General features: G+C 38.8%; 1 protein-coding gene across 6 annotated transcripts in view; it reads right to left on the bottom strand.

Annotated features, from left to right (window-relative positions):
- The window catches only part of APP (amyloid beta precursor protein), a 245,044-nt gene that overhangs the window by 10,779 nt on the left and 215,914 nt on the right, over positions 1 to 18,351 (bottom strand). For 3 of the 6 annotated variants that reach the window (XM_033127076.1, XM_033127059.1, XM_033127043.1), the window contains 3 exons: positions 16,077 to 16,298; positions 8,637 to 8,690; positions 2,625 to 2,725 (listed from right to left, as the gene is read on the bottom strand). In XM_033127076.1, the coding sequence (XP_032982967.1) occupies positions 2,625 to 2,725; positions 8,637 to 8,690; positions 16,077 to 16,298 (377 nt within the window). The remainder of the gene's footprint in view (positions 1 to 2,624; positions 2,726 to 8,636; positions 8,691 to 16,076; positions 16,299 to 18,351) is intronic. The other 3 variants (XM_033127085.1, XM_033127069.1, XM_033127050.1) reach the window with 1 other exon arrangement.

The raw sequence follows: 18,351 nt of genomic DNA on the forward strand, positions 1-18,351 counted from the left end.
TAGAACAGTGTACATCGTGTGGCTTCCCCAGTTCTAGGAAGTCCACTTTCCCCCACGTGTCCCTAGAGAGGCAAAACAGAAGCCAAGAGGCCCCTGAAACACTTTGACAGGTGGGAAATTCGGTGAGAGGTGGGATGGTGGCCCTTGGATCTATCAAAAGTTGTAAAGACATGCATCATGGTTATAAAAGGAGGTCAGCATTTTCCCAGTCACAGCAGGTTTAAAAATGGGAGACCTGATGCATGGTAACTACGCTTTAGGTGCTTTTCAAACCCACAGACGTCCTCATTTCCTTAGAGGGGTGGTAATACATAGGAACAAGCATTCTGAAACAAAGGAATTAAACAGAAGAAAAGAGACGTCGTGTTACCTACTTTTATCCACAATAATTCAATAGGGCACTAATTAACCTTGAAAAGCATAATGCATAAAAGCCAGTTATTTCAAAGGGAAGTAGTAGGCAACAAGGTAAGAATTTTAATAGTCACACATAGCTCATGCTTTCTTACTACATTACCTCCAAAATCCCAACTAAAAATGTTGCTTGATTTTTGCTGTTTATTTACATTAATTACAAAAGAATTTGGAGGCCATTGTAAAGAAGAAATTTATTCAGTGTAATAAATATGTTGTACTATGTTCCTTCATATTGTTTATAAAAGCCAGTCATTATTTTTCAAATTTATCTACTTAAATGGAATTATAAAAGCACACTGCAACTTATGTCATCTTGTTATGTAAAGAGATGATCTCATGCCAGCTCATTTGGCCAAAGATTACTAAACATATACCACATCTGCCATATAAATTAATGAAAATAATTCCCTAAAAATTATTTTAATATAATCCTGATAGTAAAATGCCCAATTTTCATAACTAAAACTAACATCCTAGCAATCTGAAAAGGCAATTATAATATATAGTCAAAAAAAGCAAATTTCTAAGCGTTTTACTCATGGCATATTTGCAACAAAATTAGAAACTGTTCATCATGATTCCCCTTTCTAAACAAATATGCTAGCTCAACATATTTATAAAAAGCAAAATCATTAATTAGCTAATCATACAAGTGTGAGGTAATCAGGAATAAATGCAAGTCTGGACATCTTCCCATGTCTTTATGAAAATACCGTAATTTTGTAATATTCAATGCACTAATTATAGTGCATTATCTTATCAACTAGTTCAGCAGAGGGAGCTGATTCTCCTAATTGCTGCCACTGCCATTCGTCACTGTCGCATTACAGGAGATCGTGTAATTTCGGCGATGGACTTTTATGACACAGGCACCAGAAAACGCAAATCTGCACATTAATCTTCTTTGGGCCCAGGCCCCGCCAACCCCACCTCTGCAGCAGGTCCCCCAGCTTTCCTTTTAACCTCTTTAACATGGGCAGGTTAATCCAGTATCAGTTATTATAAAATCAGGGGTGCTCTCGTTCTTTAGCCAGAACGAGAGCACCCCTGATTTTATAATAACTGATACTGGATTAACCTGCCCATGAAAATCACACCCTTTGACAAAAAAGATTATGGGAGTTGAAATGTAAATCTAAATCTCAAGTCAGTTTTTGATTTGCTCCAATTATTTAAAAGGAAAAAGAGGCATAAGTCATACTTTGAAGGCATTTCTGTGGGAATTTAATACTTGGATGTATAAATTTTATTTATAAATTTTGGAAAGACAGATTCCCCCTGAGAGAGAAGACACACATCCACACAAAATAAAACGAAAATAAGTCCATGAGCATGAGTACTTCTCAAGCATAATTATCATGAGGATTTTATTACCATTTCTTGTTCACCACTGAACATGCAATAAAATTGTCCTCTTAATTAGTTTAACCCCCTTACTGTCCTTACTGATAAAATGGAGGGAACCCTAACATAATGCAGGATTTGATTTATCTGAAGCTTTTGGTAAAGGATTTTTATATAAGGACTAGAGTTGCCTGTAAAGGGTGCTTTTTTATTTACTCCAGTTCTAACATTAGGGGGGAAATACAGGTGTGTGGGGGTTTGATTTAATCTGAAAAGTAAGCTGCCGCCTTTCTTGCCCAGCCTGTTAACAAACAGCACTGCTGGCAACATCCTGCTCACCTCCTGCCTCCACTCCCCTGGGTAGAGACCCAAATATCCTACCTGGATCTTACCCCTCCAGGAGAACTTAAAATGTGGGAGCTGGGGGAAGACCGGAAGGATGGATGAAAGGGTGTGATGAAGTACAATGGAGAGTCACAAATGTGCACTTAAGCGAACGGTCATAAAAAGCGTTTTGTGAAACCAAGGAGTGTTTGCATGCATTTCAGATTTTGTTCCTTCAAATAAATCTATTATAAACCTGTTTTCCTAAAAAAAGTAGAATGGAGGTTGATTTAAATGGCTCCTATAATCGACATTAATTCTACGTTAAGCCCTGTGTGGGCTTAGCTGCTTTCGAGACACAAAGAACTTCTATATAAAGAGCTTCTTTTGCTTTTCTTCATGGTTTCATGACAATTCTATAAGTAGGTGTTTTATTTTTGTTTGTATCTTTTCCTTAACTGGATTTCTGGCACAGGATGGACAAGATTTAATAAGTAATTTGGCAAACAGTGGCAGGAAGAGGTAAATTATTTACATACCAATTTTTGATGATGAACTTCATATCCTGAGTCATGTCGAAACTCTGCATCCATCTTCACTTCGGAAATCTCTTCTGTCTTAATATTTGTCAACCCTGAACCTGCATTGTACCATAAGCATTACACCATAATTAAAATGCATTCCTTTTATTGATAAACATTATAACACAAAGGTTACCAACAACTTCTTTCTAGGCCTGAAGTTAGATGAAATTAATGACATTCTTCAAGAAAAATGACACCCTGTATTTAAATCTGAACCACTACCTATTTTAAACAAAAAAAGATTAAAGATTAAAGAAATTTGAAGTTAAGGCTCCTATGCTTTTAAACACATGATATATATATATATATATATACATCATGTGGGGAAAAGCAGACGTTAAATGCTAGCTGAAGGGTTGGCAAGGGTTTGTTCCTGGAATATGCTGGCTTCGTTTAGAAACTTATTGTTTAGTCTTTTTCATGCACTCTCATTCCTTTAGAAAAAAATAATAAAAGCCTTTAAAAGTGAGCATTAATAATCTGGTAGAACAAAACTGCTACTTTGGGGCTTTGTTCCAATTACAAATAAATTATGTTCATGTATCGATGTAGTGAAGCATTGTAAAAATCCATTTATTAAGTGATTTAATTGTAGATAGAGAATATCATTGGTTCAGTTGCTGAATAAAGAACTGCAATACATAATTTTAAAAAATGCTTCTTTGGGACTTACCGACTCTTCCTTCTTTATAAATTGGTGTATGATTCTTACACTAATTGTTATAATGAATTTTATTTTTCAAATAATAATATGAAGCTTAAAAACAAAATACGAAGTCATTTTTAAAACAAAAACGGAAAGTATAAAGTGTAAGTTTCTACACTGCAGTATTTAAGTATCAAAAGTCAGAATTTTAGGATGAGAAGGGCTTTTAAAATCATTTCCTCTCCCATGTTCACAACCAAGGGTCAGCTTTCAACTGCTGCTTGAACAAAGAGGAACATAGCAGTTTGCTTCCATTTCTGGATAGCTCTGCCTACTAGAACAGCCTTTCTTACCTGAAAACAAATCAGTTTCCCTGTAACCTGTTCAGCAAAGAATAAGTCTAAACCCCCCTCCCGCTTTATAGCCTTGGACAGATCAGATGCCCAAGGAGAGACATCGTGTTCCTGCTGATTCTCCTCTTACTCAGGCTCCACAGTCCCAGTTCCTTCAGCTCCCATGGGACCCAATTTCTTGCTCTTTTAGTCACTCTTACCGTCTTGTCTACAAGGTGCTGTGAAACTTGTCACACACCTAGCTGAGACAGAAAAGCACAATGTCCACAGCGTATCATATGTCGGTCTAACTGCACAGCCCACACAAAAAGAAAAGGAGGATAACTGGACAAGACCTTGGGTAGCCATGCTGGTCATGCCATATCACTGATTCCTTGTCCAGTTGCTCACAAAGCTTCAATTTCAAACCCTACCCGAAAACAGACCCAAGATCCATATCAATCTACACCTAACTTGTAGATTGTGATGCTATCTTCTCTTCCTCCTGCTTGTCAGAACTACATTTTCTTATTCCTATCTTCCCAGCTCTTCTGCTCTGCAGCGTTCCACAAAGATCATGGAGAGTAGTTCTGATTTCACCCTCAAGATCTCTTAGCTTGCCATTTATCTGGGTCATAAGGACTTGAATTTGAGTAGAGAGGGGTGACAGTTTTAAAACTTATCCAAAAATTTGTTGACACTCTTCTCTTCAAGAGGTGGGACTTAATTCCCTTTCCTTGAGTGTGGACAGGATGTATTGACTTGCTTCTAATGAATGGAATATGGCGAAAGTAATGGTGGATGACTTCTGAGACTCGGTCAGAAGTGGCACGGTAGCTTCCTTTTCATTCTTTCCCTTGGTGTAAGGAAAGCCAGCTGCCATGCTGTGAGGACACGCAAGCAGCCCTATAAAAAGGTTCACGTGGTGGGGTACTGCAGTCGCCTGCCAACAGCCGTGTAGGTGAGCCATCTTGGAAACAGCCCCAGCAGCCCCAGTCAAGCTTCAAGTGCTCAGATGACAGAGCTTTGGTGGGTGTGCCTTGATTGCAACCTGCCGACAGACCTTGAGCTGGACGCACCCAGCTGAACCATGCTTGAAATCCTGAGCATTACAGGAATTGTAAGAAACTAAGTGCTTGTTGTTTGAAGTAGCTATGTTATGGGGTTATTTGTGACACGGCAATAGATAATACAAGAGGCTAGTGATTTCCTTTCTTGATCTATCTTGAGTTTTAATTTCCTTATATTAGAAGGTCATTCTCTTGAATATAAATGCAAAAGACAGTTTCCCTTTTCTTTTAACTGGTCCTTTCACTGACCTCCCCAAACCCCCACCCCGCCCTGCACTGGTTTCTCACCCTATCTTGAGAGTTGCCGGGCTCTCTATCTTTATTTATTTTCTTGTTTTAAATTATTAGCATTTTCTCCTAAGTTTTACCTCATTGGGCCTCTAATATTTCTGACACTAATTTTTATTGGGCCGTGACACTAACACGCCTTTATTTCTTACTGGTTGTTTATTTTTATCTTTCTACAAGCCCTTTTAAATCTGATATGCTTGTAGAACCACAGTGATTTCTTTATACTTCACCCCTTTTCTGTCATCAGGTTCTAGCAATGCAATAGTTAAAATTACATTTCTGAGATCTTAAGAAAACTCTTTTGAATAGTCTTTTCTTTTAACTTTGTGAGACCACATAATCACATCAAAAAATAAGAATGAGCTCTCCACTCAAAAATGTAAAAGCCCACACTATTTCTAAAAAAATACCAATAGTTTTGATCACCAAAAAAATTCAAATCCATGTATCAAGTCAGAACAACAGATAATTATAGCTTAATGGTTTATGAGACTCTCAGCAGAAAGAGTTCTTGCTATTTCCTTTTTGTACAGCATGTATAGTCCTTTAGTGAAAAGACTTTCCATACATTAAAACAATCTCACTAAAAGGGGAGAGAAATTAATAAGTTTGCACATAGGGATAATAAGCTGATATTGGATGTAATGAAATGTGATAGATTTAAATAAATCTCAGGGACTTTTGCTTATAGGCTTAGTAGATGCATTTTCTGAGTTGTGCTAATTCCATTTTAAGCCCTGGTGTGACTCAGTTCTTTAAGTCATGGTGAGTGAGGAGAGAGCCTGTTGTTCATTTGAGGGAGGAGGGAGGAACGTCCTTCATGAAACCTCTCCCATGGCTTGGGGTCAAGGACCTGGTTTCTTCATTAGGACTGGAGAGGGACGTAATAAATTATAGTGGAAAGGGTGAACCCTGTGAAGAGGGTGCTAATGTATTTTTCTTCTTTATTCTGGTCAAATGATGTAACTTGTCCTTCAGAGCCTATTTTGCTCTGGAAATAAGCGAAGGGGACTAGCGGTAGTAGCCAGTGTGCTCAGAAATCACCCCTGATATTGCTGTGCTCCCTACCTGACTCTATCCTCGAGAAGTACCAGCGCCCTGGTATTTCAGATATGAAAGTCAAGGAGAAGCCCTTTTCCTTAGTCGTGATTATACAAAAACCCTTTCTTTACTTGTTTCAGAATGACAACAGTGATTATTCAAAAACAATGCCATCAACTGAATGACATGATATGACAATCCTGGGAAGGGTTTCAAAGTTTGGGAAATCTAAAGATATCATTTGGCACATTACAGACTCCAACATGCAGTCTTAAAAAGAAACCCAAACTAACGCTACAAAATGGGGAAGTTGGTCTAAATGCTTGACAGAGTCACCATAAGCACAAACATATAGTCGTAAATCTCCCAGCAAATACAGCGATTCATAAACATACCTTCACTAGAATCTTCCTTACTTCGTGTCTGAGCATTCTTTCCCAGCTATGGTCTTCTTCTACTGGGGGAACCCAAGCCTCCCAAGGAATCTTGGCCTAAGCCATTCCCTCATCTGTACAGAATTATTCCCCGCTTCTTTGCCCATGCATGTGCTTTAAACCGTTCAAAGCCCTTCTCGAAGCTCATCTCAGGCAAGTGCCCGGTTAACACACCCCTTTGTTAGTACCTATCAGCTCCCCTCATAGACATCCTGGTTTATACCCCTGCCTTTCCAATTGCATCTCATCCTTCTAAATATGCAAATTGTGTATTCCTTTATCACATTTCAAGCTCTTGAGAGCAGGGAACTTATTTAATTTCTTTCTACTCTCCACAGCATTTAGTGCATCAATCTTCGTGAAGTATCAAAATGAAATATTGCTATTGTTCCAACAAAGACTTTAGATAGTCCTTCCTTCCTTCTGTACATTACCTCTAACTATTCTCTAGCTCTTCCCTTGGAACAGTATGCTTTTGTTTGGCAATATATGAAAAATTCCTTTTCATATTGGATTTTTTTTTAAAAAAAGGAAAAAAAAAATAGACAGTGGTGGTGTCCCCACTTCTTGGGTATTTCAATCAGAACATATTGGCCCAGAGTTTCCTATGTAGGACCTTAATGAAATTGGACAAAGGAATACTTTGAATTCACATTTTATGCTTGTAATGGAAAAGCATCTCTTCTTTTAAAAATAACTTAGGGAACGCCATGAAAAAAACGGCCTAAGGCAAACGACCACTCTGGGCTGGTCTTGGTTGCAGTTAGAATGAAACTGACCCTCAAGCCTTAGGATCCACCTGTGGGCCGAACAGGATGCGAGTGTCAACTGCTGGCTCCTTGAAATTCACTTGTGTGACACCGGCAATAAGGAAGACATTCAGAGAGTCAAAGCTGTGTCTGACTTACTATAATTTAAGTCCCTCTGAAAAGCCCTGCAGGCAGAGATTCATAATGTCAACGAAATCAGCTGTCAAGATGTGTCACTCCATTGTCCCTGCTGGACTGTGAATCACAGCACAGGGGCATGAAGACACCACAAGTCAGACTCTGAGTTCTCATCAATGAGTGTGGTTGGGGACAGAAGTGGCCCGAGCCTGCACTGGCAGTGAGAGGCAGGGTCTGCTCTTAGCCACACAAGGATTGTATCTGAACTAGGGGGCCTCCGTGTGTTAACATCTTCAAGTGAGGTTAATTTCCTGTTCCTTGATTATTGCAGGGGGACATTATGCAGATAAAGAAAATAAATACGGAAAGGTGTGCATTGTTAAGAGTAAAATCTCCCCAGAATACACAGATTTGTATTGTACACAGAATTCAGTAACTTTTCTCCTCTTTTTGAGTCAGTGAAAACATGGGCTATTGATTGTCAGCTGGATGAGGTGCATGGAGTCAAAATCTCACATGTATGTGCTCCTGGTGTGACATTATTCTCAAAGCTAAGTATGAGACATAGACAACTATAGGACAAAAAGTGAAAAAAATATTTCTGCTTAATGCTTGGGAAACTATATAAAAAAAAAAAGAAGTATCCGTTTTGGTGTTCATGGGAATTTTAAGCAGTATGAAAAATAAAGGACGTGTACACAAAATGATGCATGCACATGTGTTGGGTCATTTTAGCCACTCATTGAGAATGAGTCTACACAACCCACAAAAGAGAAAATGTGTAACTGTGGCTGGGCTACGGAGATACTCCAAGTCTGATCTTTTTAGAAAGTCACATGTCCTTGAGGAACTGATGAAAGTCTGAGCCCAGTTCAGTTAGACAAGGAGATGTCCATCATAGTAACCAAGTTGCCACTAGACAGTCTGCATTTGTGTGGGTTTCCATTTCTGAGGACAGACAGCCTCTGTATAATCCTTTCCACTAAAAACAAGATGGAGGGAAAAAAAGTTGGAAGGGCTGTCTTTTATTGTTTGAAAAGGGAAAACTCAGAAAGAAAAACAAAAAACACAAAAACAAACCAAAAACCAAGAAAAGAAGTGTAAGGAAAGCCAAGGGAATTCTAAAAAGGGTGGTTTCCATGGTCATTTCAAATTCTATTTCTCAATAGTTGAACTTCAGCCAGGCTAATAATGAAGAAAGAAAGGGATGGCGTCTGCTCAAGCTCAAGGCAAGATGCTAGGAGGGCAAAGGTAACCGGGTTATACCTGGTCGAGTGGTCAGTCCTCGGTCGGCAGCAGGGCGGGCATCAACAGGCTCAACTGGGCACAGGAAGCAAGAGACACGGAAAGCAAACAAGACAAATCAAGATGGTAAGTTGTGGCTCCTGAACAGAGCAGGGAAAAGCATGAGCAATACACAAGTTATACAAAAGGAGCAGCTAGAGAAGAACCGCAGTGAGTTAATCCTCAGCATCAAGGAGTGGGAGGGGTACCACTTCAAAAGGCTTATCGCTATTGATGTGCCAATCCCACTCCTTAGTTTTCCCATAAAGGCATTCACCAGGATTCGCAGCAACATCAAAGCAGAGCGGCTGCGGCGGGCGAGGGATTTTTCTCTCAGCGAGTTTAGAGATAGTTTCTTGGCTTTTGATTAGAAATAAAATATATTATACCAGTCCAGAAGAAAAATCTTAAAGATACCTGCTTTTACCACTGTCCAACCTTGTCTTATTTTACAGTTAATTAACTACAAAAGGCCTCCGTTAAATCCTCAGGGGAAACGCAAATATGAATTTATTGGGAGAGGCAAGTTTCGCCACAGGAATCTCCCAAATCAAAATCAAGTCTGTCCCAGTTTGAGGGTAAAAGGTAAACCAGCAAGAGAGTCAGTGAGTCTCTCTCCCTTCCTCCCCTGCCCCTGTTTGGTTTCTATTTAATAGGTGACATACAGGTGAAATGCATGAAATGCGAATATTTCTTGTCACATTTGTTGACTTCCACACTTTCCCTTTGTGAGTATTCTGGGTCCGGCCCTAGAAAACAGTGCAAGCAGAACAATAGTGTGCACTGTTGTTTACCATTAGCTGCAATTTCCAAAATGCTTCTGCTTCTCAGAAAATATTAACTTGAATTTAAACACTGGTCTTCAAAGAAACAGGCAAGGGAGAGAAACAAAACTTTTAGGCTTAATAAATGGGACACGAGGCAAATGAAGCCAAGAAAGGGGGAAAAGTCTCTTCAGTAAGGTCTGAGACACAGGAAGGTGAGAAAAGGAAGCAAAGGTGCCCATGGGAGCTTACAAGGCGGGCTCGACGAGATGGCTTTTGATCAGCAATTGCAGGAAGAGCATCCAGCTTGCTGATGCGCACAGCCCAGGCAGGCAAAGATGGGAGTATAAACCCAGATCGATTCTGAACACCACACATTGACAGAACAGTGAGGGGAAAAGTGACAGCATGCCAAATCTTCAAAATACGAGGAAAGAATATTTCTGAGGATACTAAGGCATTTGGATGAATCAAAAGAGAATGTGGTTTGCTCCTTTCTCTGGCAGACGGGCAGAAGCATATAACCCATTTACAATGTTAAGTGACTATGGACAAATGAGCACTCCTGAGGCCATTTCTTCATACGTAAAATAGGAATAATACCATCTGTATCTTCTAATTGTAGTGAGGAACAAAAAAAAAAAATTGTAGACTTGTTTCAGAAACTCTCAAATACTCTTAAGACTGCATTTATTAAATATCCTGTTTATAAAATATTCTATAACAAGTATTGCTGCGAGGACGACTAACCTCTAGTACTTTATTTGTGTATTAGATTATGACATACTTCCTTCTGCAACTCACAAACACATTTGAACACTATAGTTTCTCTGTGTTTCATCTTTTATCCCATCTATTGCTCCTTGTAAAATGGAGTTAATTGAAAAATTACTGCACTTTTTGAGTTTCCTCACAAGGGCCCCACACAGTACTTCAGCTGAAAATAAAAACATATGAAAGATACAAGATACATATACAGAGCAAAAAGGGTAACAAAGTGGTGACCATATTCATCAATGGTTAAACCATCAGAAACCGTATATGGAATTCAGCGAAGCAGGTGAATCTGTGGTATAAATACAGGCTGAAGAGCTGATCCTGTACCAGAGTCAACTGTAATTCCACCACTTATTTTCTCTGTTATCCTGGCAAGCCACATTCTTTTCTGATTATTAGGTTTTGTCGCAAGTCAACAAACGGTTTTCCAGTGCACACGTATGTGAAAAAACCTTGTAACCGATGAAGCACTATTCCACAATTACTTAAAGGAACACTGAAAAGTATCAAATGTGCATAGGAAAAAGTCTGAAAGATATCACCACAAAAGCTGTCATTAGTTATTTTTGGATGAGGAGATATTCCAATAAATTTCTCTGCCTCCCCCGTTGCCGCCCCAGTGTTCATGTATTATTTGAAAACAGTAATAAAATAAAAAACTTTTCTTGTTTTTTAGGAAGATAGAACAATAATAGGTTTAGTGACTTAACCCTAGCCTGCTTTAACAATTTGAGGCTGATTCAGTATGAATTAATTTTTTTTAAAAAGGAACCCTTGTGTTCAGTAAGCTGACATCAACACATTTTTAAAAAGACAATTACAACATCACTGCAAAAAAAGAACACCCATAGACAAGACAAGGTAGTGCATTATTTCCCAATCTACCACAAATACTTTCTAATTTTTCAAATGGACAATTACTCGTTAAACCAGAAGGTAACTTCAATGCAGTGTTCAAAACATTTTACATTAGCTGTTTAATAAATTAAAAATAAGAAACGGATCATCTTAAAGAGTTAAATCTGTTATTTCCTTGCCTTCAGCAGCTTTGAATCACAACCTTCCCCACAAGAGGAGATAAACAGAATGAATGAAATTCTGGAGCTTTTGAGTTTGTTAGTTCTGGCGTTCCTTGTAATAGACCAATTTTAAGCTAAATGCTGCCTAGCACAATCTCCCTACCGGGCTTACGATGATGGAAGAATCAGCAGGAGATCAGTTTTACACATAGATGAGAAGGCCTGAAAAGGCCTGGGTTTGCAGGTTTAATGAAAGACTTTATTTAATTTGTTTCACCACTGACAAAGATCTGCTCATTGCTTTTTATGACTAAGTAAAAACATACCAGAGGGCAACTTCGCGTTGCAATTACAGACATACAATCCTACAAGACCTGTCGTGCCTCTTCAAGAGTATTTTATGTATATATTATACACAAAAAGCTGACTGCTGGCCATGGCATTCCATATTGATCTTCGTGGCTGGCTTGCTCAGGCAGTCATGAAAAATCAGAACACACAGAAGTGCTATTAACACAAATGCATTCAGCCAGATGATTTCGTGGTCCATGAGAAAAACCGTGTTATAAATAACAGCTTCACTTCAGTTTAGACCATTAGGCTTTGTGGATTGGAAAGAAAACCCCATAGGATAAAAATTTCTTCAGGGAAATCGCAGCTGGTCGAACAGCCTAAAATATTGGAAACTGTGTTTGTGATATGCTTATTTTTTCAAGGTAAATCTAAAGAATGCCTGGATGTCTGACCCTCTCTCTGGACTTGACTGATTGTTCTTAAGAAAAACATCCCATTGGTAAGTGTTTGAAGCTATGATGCTAAGACTGCAGGAACAATGCAAGGAAATCCTCTGAGAATTGTAGGTATTTTCAGTAGCTCTGTATGTGAGGACATGTCTGTAACAGTAACAAGAAACTGGGCTCTCGGGAGAGGGAGGGAGAAAAGGGAGATGGGCAGGGGAGGAAGGCTAAGATTTTAGGACTGTATCATCACATGGCTTGTGACAGTCATTAATTTGAAGACTACACCGTTTGGGCTAGAGAATGACAGAGTAATTCTTCTTGAGACAAGCAGGCAAACCCTCTCTAATAAAATCCTGGATCTGTTTGGAAAAACTAAAGAAAAGCCGAACATGGTACCACTGAACACGTACCATGTTGGAGGCCCTTTGCTAAGAGCTTCATCTGACACATCTATTTAATGCTTGCACCCTATTTCTGAGTTAGGAATTATCACCAGTACTTTACAGGTTAGGAAACAGCCAGAGAGGCTCTGTAGGTTGCCTACCCAGCAGAGCTGGAATTTAAACTCTGATCCACATCATTCAGATGCTGGTGGGGAATGTGGAGGTGATTTTGGATGTCACTGTGACTGCGGGCAGGAGTTGGGTGTGTGTGTGTGACTACTGGCTCCTAGGACGGGGACAGGGGATGTCAGATGCTGGGCACAGGGTAATCCCACACAAATAAAAACTGTCCTGCACCCTACGTGATTAGGGGAAGCCAGAACCTAACTCAGTTTTATACAAATGTACAGCATTGTTGCACAGTTCTTATCTTATAAGCTGGATATTGCCAGAGCTTACCACTGGATCAATGGAAGGAAGCTCGTTCTATTCAGAGCTCTCCTAAGAGTTACTCACTGGTTTAGACAATCACATCATTGCTGCTCATAGACCCCGAATCATTGAATCAACCATCCTATCCGTCTGCACCTGCATTTGTCACATCCATATAGGACAAGCACCTGACCGTGCCAGGGTTTCCAGTAGCCCAGCCTGAACACTTACATTTTGAAACACTTAGTGTAAATTACATTCCTTGTATTGATTCACCCCCCTAAACATTGTCAGTCCATTTTAAGATTCATCATTAAGGCGGCTTTTCAAAATGTTATAAAGAGGGTGTTTAGTCTGATAACTGTGAGAACCTGAACTCTAGCTCTGAGATCTTAAGATTTTTTTCTCCTCCAATTCTTTTATAGAGGATTTTGCTATCTATCAGTAACAGACCTTTATTTAACAACAGTATCAGCTCTTTGGATGAGGCCTAGGTAATGCAACAGCTGTATCGCATCTGGGTCAAGAATCCAGAAGCACTCAATTTAAGGACTTTGCCAAACTGGGCATCTTGGCAACACAAAGGGTGTGTGTGTTTGTCTGTGTGTGTGTGTGTGGTGTGTGTGTGTATTCGCGTTCTCACACTTGTGCGCAGGGACACTGTCTCCCAGGACAATTGCTACAATATGTGCTCTCAGAAACCAATGTCCACGGGCCCTTCTTGGAGCTCACTTCTGATCAGAGGTGTTTAGTCCACTGCTGCACTGGGGCATCTCCAAACTGGTTGTTCTTGGCCTTCCACAAAGTGATCACTTTGGGGAAATGCAGCATAGTTAATCCAATCTTCTTTCTTTGGATTATTTGGCAAGAGGAGGGAGAGGGGGAGATCACAGCTTGCTTCCCAATTTGGACCAAGACTTTTTTGTTTCTTATTTGATTTGCGGTGATTGTTAAGGGACAGAAGACCAGGAAAATAGTGGATGTGCTGATGATGGCATCAGGATTTGGATTTTAGTACGCTGCTTTGCTGACATGGTTCCTCTCTATTATTTCTACTTAAAAGGAACAACCAGATCCTTCCATTTTTTCCCCCCTACACAAAATGGATCAATTTGGCTACTACTTAAAACTTTTTAATATATGCAGCATGCTTAAGACAATGCTTATAATTTTAATGGAGAACATATATACATATGAATTCATACAAGTCAAGATAAAATGCTTAGGGAATATCAAGGCAGATTTGTTTAACTGTTGGTATTATTTATCCTACTATATGAAACATCAAATTAAATCGACCTCATTAAAGACACCAAGGAAATATGCAGGTTGATATTCATATATCAATAAAGTTCTCAATATCTGATAGAGTGATAAAGGGAAAATTTGAAATTCAGAATATGCAGCGCCTTCTAGATGATATATAATATTTACCTATTCGATATTACATATGCTATGTGGCACTAGGCTCACTGCATTTCACTGTATTCACTAAATTTGAAAGATTAACATTAAACCAAACATACACAGTAATTTCTGTAAGTTCATTTTACTCTGCTCCTTATTTAGATTCCTTTGGCTTTCTACATCTCTTTCCACAAACTTTACCATAAACAAATGAGAATTTCTAGTCTATTATTTGTGTGTTGTGTCCATAAAAATGATTTAGTTAGGCACTGAAGTGTGTTTTATCTTACTTTTCAAAATCAACAAATAATGGAAAATATTCAATGGGAACATGTCACTTACAGAAACTACATATTTGAAAGACATAAAAGGTTTTAAATTATGAGAAATTGATAAGGAATTCTTATAAATTAAGAGTATATCTATATAAATTTTTTCATAAAAAACTAAGACTTGGACATAAATGACAAACACACATTTAACATTATTTGGTATAAAGACATTAAGGGATGTCATTTTCTACCAAAGAAAGTTTGTTTGGCTTCAGACATGTTATTTCTCCCTCAATTAAACAACCGAATGTTCTAAAGGAAACGAGGAAATCTTGTGTATATTCAATTTACAACGAGATTGGACATTTTTCACAAACAATTCTCATTAGAGACTGAGTGATGAGGATTTTAAATGGCAAAAATGTATCTATCTATAAAAAAAAAACAATGACACAACCAGCACTCTGTTATAATTTAATAAGCAAGTCACCCTGGTCTCTGGTAACTAAAGTCCTTAATTTTTTCCGCCTCTATGTAAGAATTATTTTTGTCAATGGTAAAGTCTTAATTATTTTTATGTCATAAATGACACTGCTGTTCGTATCTAGTATTATTACCAGAAGGTACCGACACTGCTGTTCGTATCTAGTATTATTACCAGAAGGTACCCTTTTTCAAATTAATAAAACAAATTTGGGGTGATTACTCCCTGTAGAAAAACAGTGTATATGAAGATTTTCTGCAATGGTTCTTTTTGAAAAAAAAGCTTCTCCAGACTTAAAGTCTAATGTTGGAGTCAGATTTAGTCTGAGGAGTAGCTGACAGATTTTGAGTTACCCATCTTACGAATATCCATTTTACAAATATTGCCACCATCAAAAGTTGCTATTATAACAAAGAAAATCACAGGTAAACTCCTGTTGTATTCTTGAAAAACCTGCTATTAGTATCTCAAAATCAAGGTGGTCCTGTATTCGTAATTTTGTACTTCTGAACATGTAAAACTGACATGGAATGAAAAAACCCTAAAAGATGCTCTCTCCTCAATAGATGTTATTTGAAAGTTTCTGCTAAGAAATCCCTGTGAAAGAAAAGTACATCATCCATTTTGCAAATCTGTTGACAAGAGAAAATCTTAACTATCATAGGAAAAAATCATTTAGACCAATGTGCATCTTAATTTTGACAGCTGCCGCATATATGACTTTTTAAGTACAAAATTGTGGAACTCTTAGGCAAAATTACTCTTCATTTGTAGGTGGCTCTCTATCTTTGCTTTTAACATTTAATGCAATCTGAAATTTAATGCACTAGAATAAATAACTAGGGAAGACTATTTTAGTGCCTTTCAAATCTCCATTTATGCAGCGTCCCCATCGAAATGTCTCCTTTCACTCCGGGAACTGTGATTTCTGTAATTTCATCACCTGTCTGTTGTTTTCGAAGGTGGGCATTCTAGGCCACTGTCTCATGAACACAAACTGAATATTGTGTTTTAATTCCAGCAGCACCAAAATACCTCACAGTGAGAAAGTATATTTTAAAATTTGTATTAGAAGTTCCCCCTTAAGGACATTAGAGAGCTGTATATATACCAGAATGTTCTTGTTCCCTCCGGGGCCTCTTACCTTCGTTTTCTGTATTGGCGGGCACAGAGTCGACCGCAAAAGGATGCCAGGGCTGGAGATCGTCCAGGCTGAACTCTCCATTCACAGGAAGAAGCTCCACCGTGGTTTTGGTTTCAGTCAAAGACGGCATGAGGGCATCGTTTCCATAACTGATTCTTGGCTCACTGATCATGTTGGCCAAGACATCGTCCGAGTAGTTTTGCTCTTTCTGCAGCAGCTCATCTAAAAGAAGACAAAAGCAGACACGATCTCACCGAGAGCCACGAGGTGGGTCCCATCATCCTCTCATTCTTACAGGCGTGAAAACGGAGGCACACGGTCGCAAAGCCACTTGTGCAAAGTCATAGCAAGCAAGTGCCCAAGGTGGGATCGAGCCCAGAGAGAATGGTTTACACCCAGGCTGACGCCCTGAAGCACGGTACGTGTCCTTCCAGTGGTGAAGGATCTGGAGAGTTAAATCGCCGTTTCCTCTTCTGACACAGTTAGAATCGCCTAGTAAACTATGATCACAGGGGAATCAACACTGTGCTTTGGTGTTTGCAGTGCAATGGTGGCAGTATGCAAGGTACGATTTCTTTCAAGCCGAAGGACATACTCAGTGAATCCCTAGTCTTTCTTTGAACATGGGACACCTAACCGACAAGAGACAAGAGACACCTAACCGACGTGCAGCCTGCTCCGTTCTTGGACTATTCTCATTGCTTTGCCTTGAACAAGCCTGCCTTCTCCAGGGCTCCCTGTTGCAGGATCTCTGTTCTGAGGTGACAAAGAAACAGTCCCCTTGCTCTTCCAGTTGTGGCCTTCATAATGAAGCTCTGCTCCAGTCTCCTCTTCGGTGGGGTAAACATCCCTGCCTTCCAACATTTCTCATGTGATCTCAAAGCAAATACCCTGTCTCCTCTGCTGCTTCTCTTTTCAAAAAATGCTACCAGTTACCCCCTTTTAAAACCAACCAAGCAAAATCAACTTTATGGAACATAAGTGACTTACTTAAAGTTCTTGCAGACTAGTGAAAATTCCCAAATCAAACATGTCATTATTGAAATGCATTTTTACAGGAAAGAGCCTGGACTATAACCCCGTATCAAGTGTGATCATTGCTTCAAACACAGGGCCCCACAGATAAGTGAATTTCTTGTTACGCTGCCAAAGATTCCCCAGGTTTTTCTGTGTGATATATTTTAAAAAATTAGATACTCATAAATAGCATATGTGCTATTAACGATATTAGGCTAATCAGAATATCTCATTTTCCAACCATATACCTGTCAAGATTTTACTGTATTATGTATTTCAAACCAATCATCGGTTAGTATTATTGCTATAGAAAAACGAAGAAAATAAAATGGGATTTAAATTTGATCTGTAACATTTTATTATCATCCTTCACATTTTCTTTTAAATAGACAAAAAATTTACCTGAAAAAAAATTAAAATTCTGTTCAAATATATCTATTAAGACAATTTGACAGAATGGCATTAAAGTACGAGATTAATATCCCTCTATGGAGTCAGTTTTATTGCAAGATATTATTTTAAATGATGAAATCCCAAGCACATCAGTTCTTTTGAAGTCTAGTTTGAGTTATGTATCTCTCTGCTGTGGCACCGTTCTAAAATTCAATATTTGATGCTTGCAATGACCTTTCCCATACAGATAAAAGACCCCCATTAGATTTCTTCTGACTTTTTCACGTCTTACAGAGTCACAGGCAATGGCTAATAACATAGCAATGCCTGCTTTAATAAATTAAATGGGCACTTCTTTTACATAAATCTTATTCCTGTGACTGTTAAGCACTTACTGTACTAAAGAAGGGTCTTCTGGAATAATTATTGGTGCTTCCATGTTCATCTGAGAAGGAATAACCTTCACCATGATCGGGTCGTAGCCCCACCTGGTCTTATGGTGTTCTTGGTGCCGTTGTGGCATTATCATAACTTACCTTCCTCCTCCGTGTGGAAATGTTTTCTCTTTGTCCTACACACACTGTACTAAGCTTGTTCCCTGTGACTTCTCTGAATAACTCTTCTTGTTCCTTTTTTCTAATCTCTTCGAAACTATCACTTTCTGTTTGTGTCTCTTTCCTTTTTCTTTCTGTAATTCTCCACTTTGGAAATCCTATCCACTGTCAAAGCGGAGGATCTCCTCCCTTTGGACAGACATGAAATGTATTTCCACAGCTCTGACGTCTCCCTCCCGCTGTAGTTTATGTACTTATAACAATTTGCTGGATCTATGAACTTAGATCTCCCATGAACTTAGTATGTATGA

Source organism: Rhinolophus ferrumequinum, chromosome 2 (assembly GCF_004115265.2).
Source record: "Rhinolophus ferrumequinum isolate MPI-CBG mRhiFer1 chromosome 2, mRhiFer1_v1.p, whole genome shotgun sequence".
Taxonomy (NCBI): domain Eukaryota; kingdom Metazoa; phylum Chordata; class Mammalia; order Chiroptera; family Rhinolophidae; genus Rhinolophus; species Rhinolophus ferrumequinum.